The sequence below is a fragment of the Maniola hyperantus genome, chromosome 18 (genome assembly GCF_902806685.2).
Source record: "Maniola hyperantus chromosome 18, iAphHyp1.2, whole genome shotgun sequence".
NCBI classification, from domain to species: Eukaryota; Metazoa; Arthropoda; class Insecta; order Lepidoptera; family Nymphalidae; genus Maniola; species Maniola hyperantus.
Window position 1 is genome coordinate 9,237,372 of NC_048553.1, and position 25,679 is coordinate 9,263,050.

The window sequence follows — 25,679 nt, forward strand, 5'->3', positions numbered from 1 at the left end:
CCGTTCTCAGCAGTGAACCAGCGGTGATGATGGATAAAATAAATGGATCAAAACCCCGGCGGCAAAAAGCTACTATAGGAGGCCGACGTCTGTACCACTAGGTAATAACTGGGTTCCTCATTAGGCACTCCATATGCATAAGCCCACCATATCCAACATACCCTCTTACTTTTATACCCAGTAAGTAGGTAAAAATAACCTATACCTTCATCATATCCATAGGTCAAAATTCGTCTTTCCATAACGTCCGCATACGGCGTACCTATCCCATAAAGTATGTAAAATACAGGGCCAGTGTTCCGGCAATACAGCTAAGTGCCGTCTGCTGATGGATGATGTTTGCTGTACAAATAGTTTTCAATTCCGCTGCATGCCGCCCGCCGCACCGCGCACGCCGAAGATTTCACTTACTAAATTGATCTAAGGGTCGTAATAATATACCTACCTACCTAATCTCGAAAATTGTAAAATTTGATGTAATAGGTAGGATAAAATAGCTGAGTTTGTTGTGGGCTCTTCTCAGACCTGGGCGCGGAACCCTCTTTAGCTTTAGTTTTAAGTTCGCGTAAAAATTATCACCACTATATCATCATCTTACAAATGCAAACCGACTATCAAAAAGCTCAATTTTTTTACCTACTCTGAATAAACCTCAGAGCCTCAATAGCTCAACCGGTAGGTATAGGAGTGGACTGAAAACCGAAAGGTCGACGGTTCAAGTCCCGCCCGTTGCACTATTGTCGTACCTACTCCTAGCACAAGCCTGACGCTTAATTGGAGAGGAAAGGGGAATATTAGTCATTTAATATGGCTAATATTGTTTTTTTAAATAAAAAAAAGGTTTGGACTTTGACTTTGAAAATGAAATTTTGAAGTTTGATTTTCTGGTGCAGAGCTTTTGTTTATTAACAGGGCTCGGAAATTTAAAAAAGCCAAAGGAAAGCTGCGAGAGATACGGCAGCGAATACCTACGCGAGGCATCAACCAATCACAAACGAAACTATGTTTTCTGATTGAAATTCGAACATTTTTGAAATCGTGTTTATGACTGGTTGGTGAATCAAAATGGTAAACAAAATGAGATTTTTGGCTCTATCATTTGTATGGGATTACGTGACAAGGAGCGCTATACCTACTTACTTCTTTTCGCGGATAGTCTATAGTTAGCTTTTGTTTTATCACTGATATTACACTTAATAAAGATTTAAATTTATGACTGACGAAACCCTGAGTGGAAATTATAATCGCATACTTAAACTTTAATTACGACTAGGTATATTTTATACTGTGATAGCGTAGTATTTATAAGCTGTGATAGCCTAGTGGTTTGGACGTCCGCCTTCTAATCGGAGGTCGGGGGTTCGATCCCGGGCACGCACCTCTAACTTTTCGGAGTTATGTGCGTTTTATGTAATTAAATAATCACTTGCTTTAACGGTGAAGGAAAACATCATGAGGAAACCTGCATGCCTGAGAGTTCTCCATAATGTTCTCAAAGGTGTGTGAAGTCTACTAATCCGCACATGGCCAGCGTGGTAGACTTTGGCCAAAACCCTTCTCTATGAGAGGATACCCGTGCTCTGTAGTGAGCCGGCGATGGGTTGATCATGATGATGATGATGATATTTTATACTACTTATTTACAAGTATAGGTATAGAAGTGCCTGTTAAAGAAAGATAAAGTGGGTACCTCAAAGATTTCTCTGTCACAAATTCTCGTTTCCACACATGAAATTTCCAAGAACGCCCAATAGGTAGGTAGGTAGGAACGCCAGAGCGAGCAAACACCGATAACGCCGACACAAGCAGCTAAAAAGGTTCACCCTCCGCACAGACTAACATATTTTACACCTATGTGAAATGTTGCTTTGCCTCGCCAGTCGGCTACGTGAGGCCTCTTACTATTCACTCACTTTTGATATTTTAACAATAAACCTCTACAAATAAAGTTAGTTTGGCGGTTTGCCACCAAAAGTGATTCTTTTTTGTTCTTCTGTAGAACGGAACACTCGGTGCGTGAGTCTGACTCGCACTTGGCCGGTTTTTTAATGATATTTTCTGGCAACTCTATTTTTGTCTATGTAGTCAGTACCTACCTACACTTTGGACTTAAAATAGTTACGGTTAGACACATGCAGGGTGTAACAAAAACGCTAGCAAAAACTTAGCATTATTGTTATACTTATAGGCCTACCTACTACCTAAACACAATCCATTCTAATAACCATTTGCCTCATTTTGTAGTTTTGGCGATTAAGAATTTTTAAACTCGCAATGTACCTATAACATGCAAAAATCGGGTCAATACGACGTGGCATTGACTCTGAGTGGCCTACTTACGAATCGTTCATTGACCTCTAGCGTCAGTCAGATTTTTGATTTGCAACATATTAGTGAACATTTACAAAACATAGGTTTTTTTTAATATATCGCTTTTTGTTCTGTAAGTAATATCATACCATAGCAATCATCTAGGTACCTACTATCACCTGTCTTCGTTTTTGCTAGCGTGTTACACCCTGGTAAGTATATAGGCACTCGTATATGAAAGGTATAACCTTTAATAATAATATTGTGAGCATGTCATGACGTGATTATGATTATACAAGATCTACACATATGCCTGTTACATTATTGCATAATATTACATTGATATCTAAGTACTTAAATGTGTAGGCTTACCATACTTTATAACGAAATGGGACAGTCATATCAACTTATCCAGGTAGGTTTAACATCAGATTCATGCTAAGTTACCTACCAATCTATATTCGTAGCGCGATTCAAACGAAATCACCTAGTTTTACCTTCATTGAATATAATATATTAACCAATTAAAGTACAGCTGTGATAGCCTAATGGTAAGACGTCCGCCTCCTATTCGGGGGTTGGAGGTTCGATCCCGGGCACGCGCCTCTGACTTTTCGGAGCCTGAGAGTTCTCCATAATGTCCTCAAAGGTATGTGAAGTCTATCAATCTGCACATGGCCAGCGTGGTAGACTATGGCCAGAAACCGTTCTCACTCTGAGAGGCGATGGGTTGATCATGATGATCACAAGTCAAAACCAATAGGTAGGTGCTTAAATCTAAATGAGGATAATACCTACTACAGTCACTTTATGTTGATACGTAGGTAGGTATATAATATACCTACACACCAGTTATTCATAGAATCGCGTGTGTACCTACTAACGTTCTATGAATATGAAGTAATAAATTAGTCAACAATCTTAAGTGTCTTATGAAATGCCGACCGAGCATTTATCCCACATGATGCTGTTTATAGTCTCAATCGAGAATTACAACGCCATATTTTTAATAAACTTTCAGGGTCTTAAAGGACACGTCGCGTGAATATTTTTTTTACGTCGCTGACATTATAGGTAGGTACAGGACCTAATTAAAGGGTTTATTTTGATAACTTTACGTATTCTGTTGAATTTGCGCTAATAATAATAACGATTTAACGTAGTCATAACACCGATATCACTCGAAACCTTCTACCGTTACAACGAACAAAGTGTTTTATTTTATTATCATCGTACAGAACACACAAAAGGTCGACACGGGGCCTCGCTGACATAATATCACACGGATTCGAATAATAAAAAGCTACAACAGAAACTGACATGAAAAAAAAACCTTAAGGTCTCAAGCGATTCACTATAAAACTTACAAATGAACCGCGTTACATTTACCATCGAAGAACCAATGTTTAATTTATAATCACCCTTATTATTTACTTAATAAGGACTTTGTTATAGCATTTAATAGATACATAAAAATAAATATTAGTTTGTAAACAAGGAGGTTTGATGACTTGTAAAGATTTTGAATGGTCGTTATCGTAGTGTTTGGACGTGGCGAAGCCCGGTAGCCTGGAAGGTAACAAGATGAATGGAGTGACACATTAAATCAATAATTGAGTAAATAAAATGAAGCGCCCACACATGGGGTTGGTTTCCATATTTTAACAGTAACTATAAAGAGTTTAGACCTCCAAGCATTTTTTTCGTTGGTGTCTTGTCTGTTTTGATTTTATTGCCTTTGTTTGTAGTTACGTAGGTAAATTACTGAGTCATTTAACAGCCTCAGATTATTTTTCTCTCTTCTTATTAGAGTTCCGTACCTCAAAAGAAAAAGGAACCCTTACAGGATTACTTACTTTTTTATCTGTATGTCTGTCATATCTGTCACGAAAATCTATAGGGTACTTCCGGTTGACCTAGAATCATGAAATTTGTCAGGTAAGTAGGTCTTATAGCACAAGTAAATCTCTCATACTTCGTGTTAACACGAAGACCATTTGACATAAAATGCCAATTTTAATTTCCGGTACGCTCGGTGGGGCGCTTCGAATCGGCATAAAAAATAACTTTATCTAGCACACCTTAGGTATCTAGCGTTCCTAATTTTATTTATTTATTTTTATTTTTATTTTATTTCGACTTAATGTACAGTGAACATTTTACCCCACACTTTCAGACCAAAGCACTAGATAAAAACCGAGACTGGTGTTTGAAATTTGCAGCCCAAATAGACCGTAGTCTGCGCGAGGGCTGACAAAGATCTTTGACCTCACACGAAATACATATTTTTAGGTAGGTACCTACTTATTAGGTTAACCTTTTATTATATTTCATTATAGTCATAAGTAATATTAAGTTAATTTTAAGGGAGTGACGTGTGTCAATGGGTCCGAGCCACCGGTTCTCAGTAGAAATCGACAGTGGGTCAGTCGAGTGGTTAGCTTTATGGAGGCTGTAAACCACCCGCGGCGCTGGCCTTCGGTTCCATGACATTATACGCGGGATAGGCCAATAAGACATCGGGATAACTTAATTGAACGTATACCTATAGTACGCGACAGGTCGCGATGGTAATCGGGATATGAGGCGGGGGGACGCGACGACCCACACACCCGCACGTCACCCGTCCTATCCCACACTGGGTTAGCACGGGGGCTGATCAGGTGTGCGGGGCGTCCCCAACCCGATTGCCATCTCGACCTGTCACGTACCTACTATAACTACCTAAACAAAAGCAAAAAGTTAAAAAAGTAAGGTAAAAACTTTTTTAACTCCAAACAGGACTATCCTGCCAATTATAAGCATCAACCATAAGCCATAAAGGAGTTCCAGCGCCCACCTACCGTATCCAACATTAGGCTCTTGTCATACCTATTTATTTTTAGAAAAACATTCACGAAAACAAATGAAATGAGTCCAAAGACTGTCTTATCATATGTCATCACTCATCAGAGAGTTCCAATGTCCAACTCCCACCTCCATCATCAGAGACCTTCATGATCCACGTCTACACATACCTAGGCTGAGATTTATACAGCTTTATAATTTATACAGTTAACTATTATCTAGTTAAAGTAATAACTCTTTCTCATTTTAACTGTCTTAACTCTTAACACTATTTATTTACCAAAATTCAAAATTCTACGTAACTAACTGCTGATTTGAATGCTGATTTTGGTCCCTCCTCTAAAAAATCAATTACAAGACAGGTCCGGATTTGTTCGCCATCTCCTCTTCTATATCTACCTATAATTATTATCATCCTATGATAGCAGCACCTCCCTCCTTGGATAGAAATGCTGTGTGCAGTTTACCTAAGTTACAGTAAAAAAATTACATCATATTTTTTACCACCCAAGTTAACTAGTAGGTAAAACATTTATCACCAACAAAATTCATTTATAACATTAGCACTCTTGTCAGAAAATGTTTTATAATATTATGGAAATGACCAATACTTCCCTACACGCGACATTGTGGTTCATTAACGTTAGTTTCGCAGTATCGGCGATACCTTTAAACAAATTAACACCAACCGTGTTAACCCTTTTGTCGCTTTATGGTTTTATGAATGTCATTGTGGGTTAAGGTAACCCGGCGACTATCGGCAAGATAAAGTCTTGCGCAATGCCGACAAAAGTGAAAATATTCGATAGTAAAAGTTAAATGATAAGTAGGTATTTTTGTTGTTTCCGTATTTCTAGGGTTCCGTACTCAAGGGTATCAACGGGACCTAATAATATTTAACACTTTCCCAACCGAAATAAAGTCGGTAAGTATATTATATTATTTCAGTGCTCAGAGACCGCACAGAAAAATCCGCTGATATAGTCCGAGATCGGTGTACGAGCATTGAATATCTATATAGGTACCTTATTTCAATTGGATAAGTATAAATTAATATGACTTGATAAATTTAAAGTCCTCTGCCGTCCCGTCCGCCAATTTGAGCTAGCTCTAATTACTAAGGCACCATCTCCTCGGAAGAGAACATCACGGCGATATTCTCGCCGTGTGACAAAATTCGATACAAACTATCGCCGCGATAGTATCGCCCTGTGGAGATTGCCCAGAGAGTTTATTACTATATCGAGAATTGTATTTTGTCACACGGCGAGACTATCGCCGCGATTCTCTCGTCCATGGAGATGACGCCTGCCTCTGCCGTCTGTCCGTCTGTCCATCCGTCCGCCCGTTTGTCTGTGAATAGGTTGTGCCTTTCTTATGAACCGTAATATGTAGAGTTGAAGTGTTGGTGAGTACTTAGTTTTCAGTGTGTATTGCCGCTATAACAACTAATAAAACTTCAAAACGGTCACTATGCTTTTAAAAGAATTATTAAAAAGTAGCTATATTTATATTTTGTACCATGGTACGGAACCCTTCGTGTGCGAGTCCGACTCGCACTTCACCGGTTTTTTTGCTACTAAATTGACTCGTAGCGCCGGTACCTGCAGGTATTTTCGTCTAGAGTCGTTTAGGTAACTATTGTTTGGACCGGAAGGGTTAAGTCTGTTTTTTTTTGTTTTTATATTTTTAGTCTGTTTTGTATTCATGGGAATTTTTATGACATCGTGTTACTTAGTTTTAAGTATTTTTGTTTTGAGTTAATTCCATAGTGCGAACATTTTAAAACTACAGAAGATTAAATTATCACATTAGCAAATATTTAATATTTAACCAGTATAATTTATTATACCTAGGTACCTATTTATAGGACGGAAAAATAAAAAGTTCCAGTATTGAATTACCGATTCTAGATATTATTATAATGTAATTCGTTAATTTAGTTTTACATAATATTTAAGCCCTGTTTAAAATTTAAATAGAATAAAATTAGACCTGTTTAAATAAAAAGACCGGTATTTAGGTAAAATCATTTGGTATTAATAGGTAAAGATATCAATGGAGATATGAAATCAATCATCATTATTTTCATAAGTAAATAATATAATCGAATATTTTTTGAAGTGTCAATAAAAAACTTTGTTTTTGTAAACTTAATTTTATTAACTCTGGAACTAACAGATGATATTATAAGTGACCTATCTAAGTTCAAGTAATGCATTAATATGTATTTATAGCTACAAGAATGAATTTAGCACAACTGTGTTTATATAACATAAAAAAGCATTCGGCAAACGCAGGTAAGTACCTACGTAAAAAACTTATATCTACCTAATATAATTCCTATGAAAATCTCTACTTATAAAAGTAAGTTAGTTTTTTATCCATGTGAGCATCATGCATCACTGGGGCCCAATTGAGATTAAACTTTTATGATTTTCAAATAAAATCAAATCAAAATATTTTTTAATCCATTAAACTTTTCAATCGTCAAATGCATCTACCACTGGTTCGGAAAGTCTACTGTAAAACTTCAAATCAACAGATTGGTTGACTGAAACTTTAATCAAAATCGGTCAACTAGAAAACGAAACATGGGTGAATCCAACTGTGAAACAAACATGAAAATAAAAATAAAATAACTACTTACTTTAGTATTTATATAAAAAAACTGAAGTCCTTGAATCTACTAGGTAAATCTTCTTCTAAATATAAAAAACTAAAAGAAACGAAACTGATCTATCAACGCACAGCTCAAACTACTGGACGGATCTGGACTATTATGACGTAGGCATCCGCTAAGAAAGGGTTTTTGAAAATTCATCCCCTAAGGGGGTGAAATAGGAGTTTGAAATTTGTGAAGTCCACGCGCATGAAGTCGCGAGCATAGCTAGTTTATGATAAAAAGTTTGAATTTTTGAAGGCTTCTTTATCCACTGCCAACTTTATCAACTTTGGCACCGTAGAAGAACCACAGTTACCGACAAAGCTCAACAATTTGCAATCACTCAGAGCACCGATGGACTTTGGAGTCCCAAGGAACTGGAATAGCTCACAAAGGGCAGTGAAAGTTGATCCTCTACGGTGGACGAACGACATCAAACATCAGGACCGTGGAGTTTATAAATCCCTATAAGCGAAGTAGGTATGTCCATTGTCCACCAATACATTGGTTTAGACTACGATGACGAGGAAAAGCTATCGCAAGCAAATTACTAAAAAATAGTGCACCAAAAACCCGACAAATTGTCACTATCACTACCCATTATTATGAATGCTAAAGTGGGTTGGTTTTTTAGTTTAGGTATTTATCCTTCAATCACGTCGATAATTTTTTACTAGGTATACCTACCTATAGTTAAAGATCTGGAGAGTGACATAGGTTACTTTTATACTCGGAAAATGAAAGAGCTCCCACAGGATATTTAATTAACTTAATCCAAGTCAACGATGTCGCGGGTATCAGCTAATAATCTCAATAAAAATAAGTAAGTACCGAGTAACAGGTATGATGCAATATGACGATTTTTAAATCCATTTTACACCAGCACGACAGGTATGAGGTCGGAGGCCACGTCATGTCGGCAAGGTTGGACAATTTAGGTATGACCTACCTCATTCAAGGCGATCCACATTACGTTTTACCTCAGAATACATAACTTATACTGAAGTTTTGATATAAGTAGGTAGAGTACCTACATGAATACTATTATAATACAACTAAAACCATCCTGCGCATTAATTTACTCAAACCAAATATTATAAAACTAGCTTTTTCCTGCTACTTTGTCCGCGTGGACTATACAAATTTCAAACCCCTATTTTACCCCCTTAGGCGTTGAATTTTCAAAAATACTTTATTAGCGGATGCCTACGTCATAATAGCTATCTGTAGGTATGCCAAATTTCAGCCCAATCCGTCCAGTGGTTTCGGCCGTGTGTTGATAAATCAGTCAGTCAGTCAGCTTTTCTATAGATATAAAAGTGCAACTAAGTAAGGTATTTTGCCAGATAGTTCTGAAAAGTAAATTAGTTATAAAATTATTTCACTTTTTAATGGTGGGTACCTACCTCAATATCTGTTTCTTACTTCAAATATCCAGTTAGATTTAGGAACATCTTTCTAACCTATATTTGGGAATAACCATACCATAGTCTACCAATGGTCGATAATTTTTCCCAGTCATTTGTCTAGGTATAAAAACCACTGAACATAAATTATTAGGTATACCTAGTTCTCCATAATAAATGATAAAATGATATTAAAATATGAAATACCTCATTGTCTAATACCTCCTTACAGCTGTTATGCATGACTCTTTAATTAATTTAAAAATAAACAATATCGTCTTTTTAGATTAAATCGTTTACCTAATAAAACCTAAATTTAATAATATCATGTCATATTATTTCCGTAGGAATTTATACAAGGTGTAAATAATACTATATAAAGCATCGAATATTTCATGAATTTTAACTTGAAATATTTTAATGAAGTTTTTGTAAATAAAATATCAAATAAATTATTTAATAAATAAATATTTATATTTTTTATCATAATTACACTTGAAAGACGTACCTACCTACATACGTTTGCCAAATATATAATATCATAGTATTAAAGATGCTAAATTGACACTTGCATATAAATATATATTCGAATGGAATGTGCAGAAGCATAGATAGGTACCCTCTTTACACCGAACACCATTATTTAGAAGATATATTATCTTAACGTATCTATATGTACAAACTTAGATGAACTCCTAAATGCGATGGTCATAGGATAATTTCGATTTTCTCCTATCTATTCATTATAATTAGGTACTATATTTATTTATACACATTTGTTACACAGACATTGCACTTTTCAATTCGATATGAAATCACCTCTAGCGCATTCTTATACCAAATCTTTGTACATAATATTATACATAATATACCTACCTATTTATTTACAATAAAAATACTTTATATTCAAAAAGTCGGCTTTTGTAGTTTCAGCTAAATAGATAAAAGAATTATCCATATTCAAATATTTACTCCTAGATATAAGATATCTTGAAGATATCTATATCAGATTGGGAACACCACTGTGCCATCAGCACAGATGTCCGTGTGGAAAAGAGGTTGATAAATTTGGAATCCACGGACTCTCTTGCCAAAGGAGCTCCGGTAGGCTGTTTAGGCATGGCTCTCTTAACGATACAATTAAAAGAGCTCTTGCCACCATAAATATTCCTGCGCTCATTGAGCCGGCAGGGATTAGTCGGGATGATGGCAAGAGACCTGATGGATTGACGCTGGTTCCCTGGGAACGGGGACGGGCGCTAATGTGGGACGCAACTGCGTTGACACATTGGCCCCGTGTCATATCAGGAAGACAGCATCAAGACCGGGAGCCGCAGCAGAAACAGCTGAAACCGGCAAGCGACGCAAGTATGCCTCTCTTATAGAGAGTTACATTTTTGTGCCGTTTGCCGTGGAGACCCCTGGGGCCATGGAGTCTTAGTGCTAAAAATTTTTTACGAGACATTTCACCGCGATTAATAGCCTCAACTGGTGACAGAAGGGCTGGCTCATTTTTTTGCGCAGCGGATCAGCCTGGCTGTCCAGCGCGGAAATGCAGCCAGTATTCTTGGCACCATTCCACGCGGTCATGATTTATATAGTAATTAGATAAGGCTAGCTTTAAGTTTTATTGTATTAAAAAAAAAAAAAAAAAAAAAAAAAAAAAAAAAAAAAAAAAAAAAAAAAAAAAAAAAAAAAAAAGATATCTTTAGTTTTCCGAAATTATTTATGCCTTTTAAGAAACAATAATATCTATTAACGATAGATATCTGTATAAATAACACATAATAACAATATGTTTGGTGAATTTTAAAGTTTTAAGAAGATTAGCAAATAATTGTTATAAAATCTAAAGATGTAAATATTATTCTGTTTATGTTTAAGTAAAAGACTTCAACGCGCGCACATCCAGTTGATCAATCGATAGGGAAAACGATAAGGGTGATATCGATCGTAGATATTATCGCCATTGTGTCACATAACGCGCTTATTATTTTGGGCGGAAAATGCTGTTTTTATATTGCTGTAACGGTATGCATTTATTCCAAAATACTACCAAGAAGATAAGACTGATTAGTAAATAGGGATCTGCCCTTAAACTCAACGTTTTCTCTTTTTGGTAAATTCTTTAATAAGTAAATTAACTTATTTAAAACCGAGTATTTCATCAATAATTCTAATAAGATTTGGTATACGAACGGTTATCAGTTCAGAGGACTCACAAGAGCACTTTAGCGAGAGTCCCACAGTTCGAGTTAGGCCTAACTTAGCCGCCGCCCGCGGGCCGTGCATCGAACAACTACCTACCTACTAATGCGCACAACGGATCAAAATTATCGAAAATATGTACACAATTATTTACAAACGGGCCCCGGGCGGCATATCACAAGAACACAACACGCTCACAATATAGAGTCCAGGTTGTCGTGAGTTTGGGCGTCGGAAAGGTAAGCCTCGCACTTACCCGCGGCGCGGCCAGAGCACGCTCGGGCGGCGCGGCGCCTACGCCAGCGGATACTGTCACAAGGGCGGCTGCGAGTGATGCGCGTGGTGGTGGTACAGCGGCGACTGGTAGTAGTTGTCGGCGGGCGCGTGCCCGTAGCCATAGTTCATGTCGTACATCTTCAGGTCGGCCTTGGTGTCGGCGCCCGGCAGCAGCCGCGTGATGCTGAAGGGGTGAGTGGCGGGCGCGTAGCCCGTGGGCTCCTGCTTCAGGTGCGCGTAGTGCTCCAGCGCCAGCGGCGTGTGCTCGGGCAGGCACAGCTCGGGCGCGGCGTGCAGCTGCGCGAGCAGCTCGTCGCGCATCTCCTTCTCCTCGCCCGCGCCCGCACCACCACCTGACTTCTCGTGTCCGTGCTCGCGCTTGTCGTGCCCGCCGTGGTGCCCGTGCGTCTGCGCCGCTTTCTGCGCTTGTCGGATGGTCTCCTTCTTCTCGTCCTTGAAGCGCTTCTGCCGCCGCAGGAAGCAGCCGTTCTCGAACATGTTCCCGCTGTCCGGGTGGAGAGTCCAGAATGATCCTTTGCCCGGCTTGTCGGGAGTTCGCGGCACTTTGACGAAGCAGTCGTTGAAGGAGAGCGAATGTCGGATCGAGTTCTGCCAGCGCTGCTGGTTCTGGCGGTAGAACGGGAACAGGTCCATGATGAACTGGTAGATCTCGGACAGAGTGAGCATGCGCGAGGGGTTGTTCTGGATGGCCATGGTGATGAGCGAGATGTAGGAGTAGGGCGGCTTGGCGTGCGTGTAGGAGCGGCGATAGGTCTTGTCGTTGCGCGCGCGCTGCAGCGCTGACGTGGGCGAGGCGGCCTCCTGCTCGCGCGGCAGGGCGCCGTACGGCACGGCGCCGCCGCCGCCCATGCAGGACGGCATGCTGCTGGGCGGTGAGTAGCCCACGCCGGGCGAGCCCATGCACGAGCCGCCCGCCACCATGTTGTTCGCGTACAGGTTCGGGTAGGGCTGCGCGGGCATGCAGCCCATGCCGTTGACGTAGGGCGGCGCGAGGCCCGGCGACAGGGACGACAGCGTCGCGGACGTCGGCACGTCGCCGTACGACAGCTTCTGCGAGATCATGGCTAGCGCATCACCCGCGCGTGCACGCCGGCCAGGGGCAAACACTCGCACTGATTGAAAGAGTAAATAGAAGCCGGGGGCCCGCGCTCCCCTCCACGGCGCCGTGGGGCCGCGGGGCGTGGCCGCGCGCCGCCGGCCCCCGGTGCGCGCGCAGGCCCCCGCCCGCCCCGCGCCCAGCGCGTCGACCGCCCGCTAATAATACCACAGCACCGAGAGATAAAAACATGGAATAATCATAAGTGCGTTAGCGGCAATGTGTAGTTGTGTAGAGCTTTGGATATCGCTAGCGAGATGCGGTTGCGGACCGTTCTAGAGCGCTCTGAATGTCGCGGCCTCTACACGATTACCTACTGCAGCATACAATTAGGTTTAATTGACGTTTTTGTGTTTAAGTGCTCAAGTTATATCTATCTAGGTACCTAGCTGAAGTTTTAATTACGTTGGTTCAAATTTTTTATTATTTGGAAGCTCGGATTTTAACGCTTGGTGCCTTAATACGTTAAGAAGATTTCCGTGATTTTTATAAAATGAATAGCTTTTAATTTGACACTTCACATTCCCTAGGCTTCTTTTTATTCTTATCAAAATGACGTGGTTTGGTTGATGGCTTTAATTAATTTTATTGTTGACCAAATGACTGAAATGCATATCTTACCTACTTAGGTATGACTGTGACTTTTGTTTTATCTAGATGTTGGAGGGTAGAAAATATACAACAACAAAACAAAATCCAATAGGTAGGTAAATAGTTTTGTAGGAATATTTTATCAATAGGCCTAAGGTACACACTCAAATAGGTAGGTACCTAGGTAGGTATGCCTTTATTTTTGTAAAAAATTAAGTCCGGGGCACAATAATACGCATTAATGCAATAAGTAGGTACTTAGGTAAGTATACCGTATTTTATCATAGCGTATTATATCATAGTAGATATAAGGTATACCTAGTATATAGTAAGGATAGCATATAGGTACCTACCTACCTACCTAAATCAAAAACTATAAATGCATAAAAATAAATAAAAATCTGTTTTAGAATTCACAGGTGAAGACATTTCATAAGTCATATGATACCCCATTTGATTACCTAGGTAGTTAGGTATCTTAGGTACTTCAGAAATTGAAAATACTAATTATTAGTTTATGACCACAATTTTTTTTTTTTGTGTGATGTACCTACCTATATAACCACAAATTCACGGTTTTCAGATTTTTCCCCGAATGTCTGCTATAAGACCTACCTACCTGCCAAATTTTATGGTTCTACGTCAACGGGAAGTACCTACCCTGTAGGTTTCTTGACAGACCGACAGACGGACAGACAGGCAGACAAACAACAAAGTGATCCTACAAGGGTTCCGTTTTTCCTTGTGAGGTACGGAACCCTAAAACAGGTACCAAAACCTACATGATTTTTTTTGATTCCTACCTAGTTTTATTCTACCTTAGGCATCTTAGGTGAGTATAGGTATCTATAGGTACCTACGTAGTTACAGACTACCTATACCTAGACCTTTTTTACGCACTATTAGACACGCTTTATCACAATCACACCTAATAATGAAAGTGATGATGAGGCCTTGGGACGCGATTGCCTAAAATATGCCAAATAGGTAAGTACCTACCTAAGTAGGTATACCTAGCTAGGTATTATCTCTGGTTTAATGATACCTCATCATGATCATCATGATCAACCCATCACCGGCTCACTACAGAGCACGGGTCTCCTCTCAGAGTGAGAAGGGTTTTGGCCACAGTTTAACGAAATACTACCAGTTGTTCGACGCCTTTGAAGTCGAGCGATGCCGCCGCTCGTGTAGGTATATACGTGTTCGTACGCAAATATGCAAGGGTTGTCACAAAATTGGGATTAAAATCGCGGGGAAATCGGTGAAATTTTAGACCCTTGTTCTGTTTAGAATTCGCATAGCATCCGTAGACAGAACAGTAATGCACCATTTTATGATAGAACTTATTAAACGACACTTAAAATATTTAAAACCACGCTCACGTAAACCCTCGTCCATCAATCGCGCAGACTACTTACGCGAATCTGCGCGCAGCGGGCCGCGCCGCCCGCGCTCTGCAACCCACCCCACCGTTGCTCTGTACAAGTACATTCGTAATTGGACTGTATATTTCAAGGCTGTGGTTTTGGCCATAGTCTACCACGCTGGCCATGTGCGGATTGGTAATGATACCTACTTGGATAGAAATAGGTAGGTATCAAAGATCGCGAGTAACTAGATTATAAAGGAACCTATTCTTACACAAATTAAATAGTTACCTACCTATTTAATAGGTTAATTAGGAACTGAATAATGCTGTTTACGAAAAGCAATGAGGATCGTTAAATTAGGCTCCACAAACAAGTTAATTTGTTTACAGAATCTAACAGATAAGTAGGTACAAAAAGTACAAAAATGATATTCCTATAATGAGCTGCTGATTTGCTTAGTGATTTTTCTAATCACTTAAATAACGGTTCTTACACATACCTACCGGCTACCTACCTAGGTAAGTAGCTACCTACCAGTGGCGTGCAACTCATAGAGGCATAAAAGCGCTGCTTACCCAAGAAATAGTTAACTCGGTTGAAATTGCTCAATGCTCATTATTCTTTGACTTGCTTATCTAACTACTGCTTACCCTGGCTTTAAACCCTATGCACGCCACTGCTACCTACCCACTCAATATTAGATAGGTGCGTAGGTTATAGGTATAGATGAATTATGTACAGGTAGGTACCTAATCCTCTTATACCTACTCAAAATTACTTAGTTGTCGATCGAGCTTTCAAAAGACTATTCAGAGAAGCTTTTGACTGATGATCGAGTTCGAAGGTAAAATTACTTTTTTGCAAGAGATGTTATGAAGATTTAAATAAGTTGACTTTTTGCACTAAGTAAGTAGGTACCTACTAGATAAGTATATCTCCGAAACGGCTACACAATTCGAAAAGTTTTAATTCAGAGTTGTTACAATTTTTCAGACGGGCAACAAAGTGATTCTGTAAGAGTTCCTTTTTCCTTTTGAGGTAAGTAAGTACGGAACCCTAAAACTGAGGTAGGTAAACAAGGTCAGATAACTGTTTGTTTGATTCGTGTTGTACATTTTGATTTTTGGCACAGTTTTCCAAATATAATTCGAAAATACACCCTACCTTACTTAATATAGGTACACCTACTAAGATCTAATAATATTATGTCTGCCAATAATTTTCTCCTTTTATTAAAATGATAAAATATAGGTAGGTAGGTACTACACCTATACCAAATATAAGGAAGAAATATAAATAACTATTACTTATTAGCCCAATAATTGTAGGTAGGTACTTACTTACTTATCTAATGTTAGGTTCTGATCAGAGAGGAAAACCCTCGTAACCCGATACCGGATCTGAGCTAATGGGCGATGCATGTACCCCTCGTGTAACGCGATGCATTGCCTCCATACATACACGTACTACCGACTGCATTTACCTACCTATATACGATCCAATGTATACCTATTGAATATCCATTTACTTACTATTTATATGCATTTATTTGAGAAATAGTAATACACGTCACGACTACACTGTGATAGCCTATAGTGGTTAGGACTTTCGCCTTCTAATCGGAGGTAGGAAGTTCGATCCCGCACGCACCTCTAATTTTTCGGAGTTGTGTGAGTTTTAAGTAATTAAATGTCACTCGCTGTAGGGGGACTGCTTACGCTATCATCTAGCCACTCGGGCATATATTGTAAGAAATAGCGTCAGTAATTCAGTTGCTCCCGGCCCGCCGTAGTATTACCTAAGTCCTTCCTCATCAGTTGTCACAGTATTTATTCTATTTTATGTAACTGTAATAAATCTCTAACGAATTGGTGAACCTGGTGTTATTTGAACCTGATAGACTGAGCAAGAACACGGCGCTATCTAGTGGTAAGGTGAAGCCACATAACAGGTAAAACCCCGAATAGGTAAACTGGTGACTCCAAACTCGCTTTAACGGTGAAGGAAAACATCGTGAGGAAACCTGCATGCCTGAGAGTTCTCCATAATGTTCTCAAAGGTGTGTGAAGTCTACCAATCCGCACATGGCCAGCGTGGTAGACTATGGCCAAAACGCTCCTCACTCTGAGAGGAGACCCGTGCTCTGCAGTGAGCCGGCGGCGATGGGTTGATCATGATCATGATTGTATTATTGAAAAAGTGAAAATGATGCCCCCCCTGAAATCAATTCCTGGCTACGGCCATGAGGTACCTACCTACTAATATTGTAACATAATTCTCGACTCTAGTATCATAAGGTCGGATGTGTACTTCCGACCAAACTCACTTTTTTACATAAAGGTAATGAGCATTTCGGGCTCTTTCTGCCAAGCTGACACCAGTATTTCTATCTCTTTTCGTTGCAAAGATAAATACATGCATAATGTCGTATCTGAACACATTCTAAAAATTTGGAGAACCATAATTATATTTTTTGACTTGCGTATGTATGCACCAAAGCAATGGAGAAAAATTATATATGTATTTTGAGTTCAACCATTATGCTACGAAATAAGTTTATTTGTAATACTAGCTGGTACTGCAGTTACGCACTTCTGCTTCTAAAATATGTAATAATTTTGTTAGGTAAAATCACAACAGATGTTATGCTTCGAATTTTTTGTATTAATATTTGGACTGTGAATCATTTAAGACTTTTTGCCTTGTAATATAAATAATTTTGCAATAAAATTCATGGAAGTAAGTTGAAATAAAGCTTTTTGTTTGTGACTACATTAAAGTTGATGTGATTAATAGGTAAGAGATCCATCCTATTTCACCAAAATTTTGGACTAAATTGCGGGAAAAAAGTAAAGAGCCAGAATAAAGCTGAAGACATTTTGAAAATGTAGACTAGAAAATCTTTTAGGACCACGAAAATCACACCATGGAAATCTAAACATATATTATAATAAAACCCCACTAAGCAAAAAACCGTGCATTTATGGTGTTTTTTATGAATCACAGTTCAAATCATCAGTTCAAAAATTTATTGCCCTAGTTTTTAAGGTAGCCTTAAAAAATTAGAGTACCTAATCAATTTTTTTCTTCTTTACCCGTCTTATAATCGACCGAATTTGATATTAATCGAGAGCAGAAATTATAAGGCATCTACAATATGTGATGATAGTGATTCTAACGAAACATACCTAATTATAGGAAGCTTTAGATTATGTTAATTTAAATATAAATGTAGAATAAATTAATTTATTAATTAAACAACTAATAGAAGTGAAAGTAAAAAAATAAAAAACTTAACTAAACACACGAAAGAAACAGTTTAAATAAGTATCTGTTAAAAAGAACAGTCGAAACAGAAGCAATGAAATTTTCAAGAAAGCAGAAAGTATTTTTTTTATTACAAAAGTGGCAATGCCGGATTTGACTAACAGTAAATCCTTATACCTGCGTAGTTTCTGCACCTTAAAAACGATTCATGATGCTACCAGCAGTGTTGCTACTTTAATGTGGTCTGAAAACATCAGCTGCAGCGGAAGGAATAAAACAGTATCTTGTCTTATTTCATTAATCTACTAGAGAAGAAACAAAGTATTCTTGAAATTGTTGAAGAATTGACTTTGTGGTCTGATAATTGTGCCGGTCATAATCGGAGCATGATAATCGTTATGGCTTACTTATGATTATTATAAGGATTACCACACTAAAAGATGATAAATCACAAGCTTTATGCTAAAATGCAAAATGTACCTACGTGGAGTAAGATGTAATCCATGCACAAATAGAAAAAAAGGGAACAGCCGAAAACAATGCAGATTACTAAACTAAGAGATTGGTCACAGTTTACAAGAACATGCGAAGGAAACAAAACTTTTTGATAAGTTTGATTTGTCACTACAACATATTATTTTTAAAGACCACATCCCTTTACAAAGGTGATATATCAGGACCGTTTGTTATATCAAAAAAAAAAAAATAAGAACGGCGGGGATTTTCAGATTTCGGAATATATTACCTGGCTACAACTAACGCAATAATGCTGGGTGTTATTATTTTATAAAAACTACTTTAAAGAAGACTTTTTTGTATTTGATTAGTATGTTATAGGTACATAATTATAAACTTAAAATTCTTCCCGCTTTCGCCCAATATACGACATAATGAGAAACCATTATCCACTGTAAAATATAACCAACTTTTGCAGTAGGCACCTGCTGACCTCCATTACTTTACGTACCTAATCATTATGAGGAAAATCAGGCTATGTTGGCATGTTTTAGATTTCTATATTGATGTAACCGTCATGTATGCAATTCCACAAAAAATGTTTGGCCCACTGTAGGTTTCTAATTACTTTGTAATTTTTTTTTCCAATTTATGGCCGTTGTTTTTAATTAATGGGCTTTATTTGTGAATTTGTAAATGTTATTTTCATTCATTCAGAAGTCACAAGGTTTACACGGATGCAATGGTCAGATTATCGGGCGAATGCAATTATTATGTTTCAGATCTAACTAATCAGTTTCAGAAAAATCAGATAGGTACATTGTTGCCATCTCACAAAACTCCTAAATGATTTTTGTGAGATAACTACTGTGATCTTTTGTCCGAATATTACTTATGTATAATCAGTTAAGACGTATTATGAAATATTAATTAATAGATCCGACTTTTATTTCAAATTTGTAATAGTAAAAATTGCAGCCATAAAGTCGGTTTACAACTTATGCACACAATTTTTTAGCACAGTTACGAATATTACCAGCATAAAGTCGCATATCGTCCATTTTGAAGAAATTGTGAGTTTATATTTTATTTATTAATGATAAAGTATTTCTAGTAATGGTTAATGATAGGTACAGTTAAGTGTTAAATATTACAAAAACAACTGAAATTGTATCTCTAGTAGTTAAGAAATTATGACCCGATTTCCCTAGCATTTTTGTTTTGGCTCTCCTGAAAAGTAGCAAAAATCCACATCCGACCTTATGATACTAGAGTCGAGAATTGTAGTTGTCAGATATTTTGATTCAGGGAGGTAGGTAGGTACCTACATGTAATAAGCTTATGATTTAAACATCTATTAATAAAAACTATACGAAACAGTTAGCAAAATCTATTTGTTATCATATCTTACCGTTACTAGTTTCTAATTATACCTAATATCTACATTTAAAAATACAATAAGAAAATCTAAAACTTGCACATCAAGTTAAAGTAAGTAGGTATGCACCTACCTACATTGTTGCTGATTACTTGGGGGCTAATTAGCATTGAGCATATTAACCGAGACTTTTATAAAAAATGGCTCTGAATCAAACTTGAACCTAAAGAACTACAAATTAGCGGCATCTTTCTCTAGAAGTTCGGAACGAAGAGGTGGAAGCTGTATTCTCCTAAAAAAATATTTGGAAAATAAGCCAATAGCATTATCCGTCAAACCTATACCATACCTTTTTGAGTATTGCGCCACCGAAATAACATCCATCAATGCCATTATTGTCTGCATATATCGAATACCTAACTCGAACGTTAACCAATTTCTCCAAAATCTTAGAAGTCTGACCAATATATTGATCAAAAAGAAACAAAAGCGCATTATACTATGTGGCGATTGGAATATAGACCTACTCACGAAAAATCCATCAACACAGGAACTTCAATCGATTCTAGATAATTGCAATTTGAACCATCATATACTAAAACCTACTCGGAAAAAATCCTGTATAGATATAATTGCTAGTAATATACCGGACGTAAAAGCTGAACTGCACTATATGGGACTATCTGATCATGAAACCTGTCAATCAATAACTTTTGACACTCCCATTAATGCTAGTAACAAAAATAAACTCTCCTATTGGTTTGAATTTAAACGCGACCTTAGTGAAGATAATACTGAAAAATTCTGTGATTGCATAGCATCATTAACTTTTAGCGAGATACTTGACAGCACTGGGACAAATAGTTCATTTGATTCCTTTCATGACACACTTACTCTATTTTATAAACTATGTTTTCCTTTAATTAAAGTTAAAGTTACCGCAAATAAGAAAGTTAGCGCCTGGATCACTAGAGGTATAAGGAAGTGCTGCATTCGTAAGAGAATTCTATATTTATCATATCGACTGAACTCTTCAGATAAGAAAATAAATAAGATTAAATACAAAAATTATAATAAATTATTTAAGAAATGCATTACACAGGCACAACGTATGACCAATTCTAGATATGTTATAAGTTCAAAAAATAAGTGTAAAGCTGCTTGGAATATAATAAAGAAATATACTGTACCAGCAAAGGAAAATAAAAATAGGGAAATAAATAGTATAGAAATGGACAGTATTGAATATATTACCGCAAAGAAAATAGCAGAAAAATTTAATGAGTATTTTATAAATCTAACTAACAAAACACCTCATACATCCCTCTCATATGACAATATTGATAACAATATAAAAGATAGCATTTACCTATATCCCACAGATGACACTGAAATATATAAAACTATTATGGAGCTAAAGAACACAAATTCTACAGGTTACGATGAAATAAATATAAGAGTGATCAAACTTTGTTCCAAACACTTATCACGTCCTCTGAGTCACATTATAAACCTGTCCTTTTTACAAGGAGAATTTCCAACACGACTTAAATACTCAGTGGTAAAGCCAATACATAAAAAAGGGTCGACAAAAGACCCTAATAATTATAGACCAATAACACTTATACCTATCATAGCGAAAGTATTCGAAAAAGTTATGTACAAAAGAATATACCAATTTGTCTCCAAACATAAAATATTGAAACCCGAACAATTCGGATTTTTAAAAAACAGCTCCACATCATTAGCTTGTTTTACCCTGACAAAACTAATAACTGAGAGTTTAAACAAGAAAATCCCTGTGGCATGCATTTTCCTTGATATGTCAAAAGCGTTTGATCACGTCAGTCACAAAATACTTTTGAATAAACTGCTGAATTATGGAATACGAGGAAATGCACACCAATGGCTACTTAGCTACGTAAATAATAGACAGCAATGTGTACAAATAAGCAAAATCCGTGGTAATACAAAACTATTATATACTTCCAACTATAAAATAAATAAATGCGGTGTACCACAAGGAAGCATACTGGGGCCACTATTATTCCTCTTGTACGCAAATGACCTTCCTGACTCTGTTGAGTGCAAGTGTGTGCAATATGCTGATGACACGACTCTCATAATACAATGTAAAAATAAAGAAAGTTTTGAACAGGAAATTAATGAAAGTCTGGGCAATATTGTTCAATGGATGAGTCAAAATAATTTATCAATAAACGTTAGCAAGACTAAATATATACAGTTTCAAACATATAGCAGTACTCCCATAAATACTAAAGTCATGTGTAATAATTTAAGTATCGAACATGTAGATCAAACTGTATTCCTTGGTGTGATAATGGATAAATTTTTAAATTGGAAACTTCATGTAGACACGATATGTAAAAAATTAGATCGATTTGTGTACGCTTTATATAAACTAAAAAGAGTGACATCTCAAGAAGCAGCTCTTTGCGCATATCATGGGTATGTTTCCTCTCTCCTACGTTACGGTCTCATCCTGTGGGGTAATTCCGTGGATGTTTTAAGAGCTTTTAGGGTCCAAAAAAATGTATTAGAGCTATATGTGGAGCTGAACCCCTACAAACTTGTAAGCCACTTTTTAAAAGTTGCAAGGTATTACCTCTCCCGTGCCTCTATATACTCGAAACATCTGTTTTTGTACATAAGCATAGAAATTATTTTTGAGTACGGCTGACACAATTTCAAGGTCGAATAGATTTGAAACAAACTTGTAGTGCCAAGACAAAGAATAAATTTATACCAAAAAAACGTGTATTGCATGGCCATACGCATCTATAATAAGTTACCAGAAAGCTTAAAAAACTGAATACAAGTATTTTTTAAATCAAAACTGTTTCAACTATTGTTAAATAGGTGCTATTATGCGGTGAATGAGTTCTTCGAGGATAATATTAATACCATGGTATAATTTCTGACTTTGTGACATATAAATTGTACCTAATCATTATTATGTATTTTGATTATAATTGTTTTTTGACTATTAATTTAATTTTTTGTTTCATTGACTATTAAGTAATTATTTTACAAATTGGTACTCAAAAATATTTGCACACTATTAATTTAGTAGAATGTTATGGCCTCTGATTATAGTGTAATTTTCATCTTTCTTGTACAAACATTCTTGCAAATAAATGATTATTTTATTTTTTATTTTTTGTCGGAGTCTCAAGACGTGGCTCGCTGGCAGTTTGCCTCATTAACTGTTTTGTTTACTTCTGATAAGTCTTACTTTGCACTCCTCTATCACAAACAGTCAGAGTATGAATGCTGAGTACTAACTTATTTTAACACGAATTGAAGTTATTTGAACTGAGTTTACTTCATCCTAGCAATTTGCAGTTCAACGTTTATTATTATCAACATCATCAACCCATCACCAGCCCAACTACTGAGACGAGTCTTCTCTTAGAATGATAAAGGTTTAGGCCATAGTCAATCATGCTCGTCAAGTGGGGATTGTTAAACTTCACATACCTACCTTTGAGTAAATAGTTTTTCTTCATCTTTAAAGCAAGTTATAGGTATTTATACACACATAACTCCGAAACTTTAGAGGTGCGAACCAGGATTGAATCCCAGACCCTAGTAGAAGGTTGACATCAGGCTATCCGCTCTTTAGTTACCTATTACTAAATTATACCTACGGAAAGTTACATTTAAAGTAAATGAATCTAGCTTCTAGCTGGGTCTAGGTATACCTACGCAGCATATTACTATAGGTAAATAAAATTCAGAACGGGAAGATTGAAATTCCAACCATAGATTCAGAGAGGTTTTTGGTCTCAAAAGCTTTTGTTATTCCACAAATTAAAATAATACAAGTTATAAATGCGATAGTAGGTAGGTAAGTATGTCTGTCTGTCACTTTAACCGATCTAAGTTTACGAAATGTAGATATAAATAATTGCATCCTAAGAAAATCAAAGAATTCCCACAGGTTTTATCTACATGAATCACACGCGAACAAAGTAGTGAATGAATTCTGCAATAGGTAAGTAGATCCATAACTTCGGTTAAGATCAAAAATTTAGAACTTCTTGCCTATAAGAAATATGTTTTGCTCCAGACAAGTATTATAGCTCTAGGTAGAGACTTTAGTACAAAGAGTAAAGAACAATGGGATGGACCTGTCCGCATCTCGCGGATAAGCTAAGATAATATAAAACCCAGGTAAAGTAAGCTGAGCAGCAACAATAACATCACGTAAGGCCTCCCATTCACCGATGCTGTCACTTTTGTTGTGATCGAGCTGAAATTGACGTGCGAACTTGCGCATGCTGGGGCAATGCAAAAGGTGTTGTAAAGGCTGACCGATGACTATGCTTGTGTCACAGAATAGTTAAGAAAACATAATGGGTAAAACTTTGTGTTCTGCTGGTGGCAAAGGGAAAAAATCCGAAAACCGTGAATTTGTGGTTAGGTACAGCCAGTGGCGTGCACAGGGTTTGAAGCCAGAGTAGACATTAGTTAGGTGAGAACCTGTTTACTGGCAGGTCATAATGAAAAATATGCATTGAGTTATTACAGCTGGGGTAAGCAGTGCATTTATGCCTCTATGACCTGCATGCCACTGGGTACAGCCACAGGTACCTACAGCACAAAAAAAAATTAAAACGTGTTTCTTCATGAAAAAATTTAATATTTTTAACTTTCAATGTAAGATTAGGTAATATGCCAAGTGGGGTGTATATGAAAGGGTTACGTACGATCAGCCTCAGAATTTGAGTAGCAATTCCGTAAAAACCAGTCGTAAAAACCAAACCAAAAAACTTACGACCTTTTTCTATAAACACGCTACACAAACACTCATAGTTATGTGCGTATAACCGTGCCGTGCAGTGCAAGTGAATTTGACCATTAAGGTGCTAAACGAGTGCCTTTGATTGTACATACAATTTTGCAATTAATGAAATATAATCTAATCTAATCTAGCGTTAACTAGACTGCGACAGACAGTTTTCTGACAAACAATTTGGCATGAAAGCTACCCACGGCCGAAGCCTCCCACCAGACTAGACCAGCGACAATTTAGAAATTATAAATTCCCAAATTGCTCCTATCGAAAATCGAACCCGGGACCTCTACTTATAAGACCACAGCGTTCACCATTGCGCCAGGGAGGTAATTTATATATACAGTTGCCCTTAATAAACTGCATCATCACTTACCTACTGCCTTGACCAAAAAGTCCTGTTCAACGCCCACAATTATAAAAACAGTCCCTCAGTAGTCAGTTCGCATGCGTCAACGATGCATTTTAAATTCTTCTACACTACAGACCACACAGTGCCTTGCCATATAAGGCTTGATTCAAAAAAGAGTTGTAAATTCTGACAAACGATATTAACACTCCCGCCCTCTCCATTAACTAAAGTGTTGACTCAGACAGCTCGCGATCAGCTAAATTCTACACTTTAGTAGTAATTAAACTTTAACGGTTTTAGAGTAAAAGGCTCAGGTTATAACAAATAAAAAGCTAAATAAAAAGTTTAGATAACCTAGTGGTTAAGACTTCGGTCTCCTATTCGGAAAGTCGAGGATTCGATCCCAGGCACGCACTTCTAACGCTAGGAACTGACGGGGCGGTTTTTGCCCGCGCCCGCCGCGGTTGCGGGACTGCAAAACTCGTACCTACGAACACAAAATACATGGAAATGTAGAAGTCAATTTTTCACGACGCGATTTATTCCCGTGAAGTCCGCGGTTGTTTGCGGGTCCGGGTCCCGCTGCACCGACGCGACGGGCAACTTGTCGCCAA

The 25,679-nt window shown here is 37.6% G+C and overlaps 1 protein-coding gene across 1 annotated transcript; it reads right to left on the minus strand.

Moving 5' to 3' along the window:
• Positions 1-10,933: 10,933 nt before the first annotated feature.
• LOC117990651 (silk gland factor 1) lies at positions 10,934-12,834 on the minus strand. Its single transcript, XM_034978119.2, has one exon. It carries the CDS (start codon positions 12,793-12,795, stop codon positions 11,749-11,751), a length of 1,047 nt encoding a protein of 348 aa, XP_034834010.1. The 5' UTR covers positions 12,796-12,834; the 3' UTR covers positions 10,934-11,748.
• Between the last annotated feature and the right edge of the window lie 12,845 nt (positions 12,835-25,679).

Excerpts from the sequence above, each read along its gene's own strand:
- LOC117990651 (XM_034978119.2), bottom strand. The coding sequence starts at position 12,795 with ATGATCTCGCAGAAGCTGTCGTACGGCGACGTGCCGACGTCCGCGACG.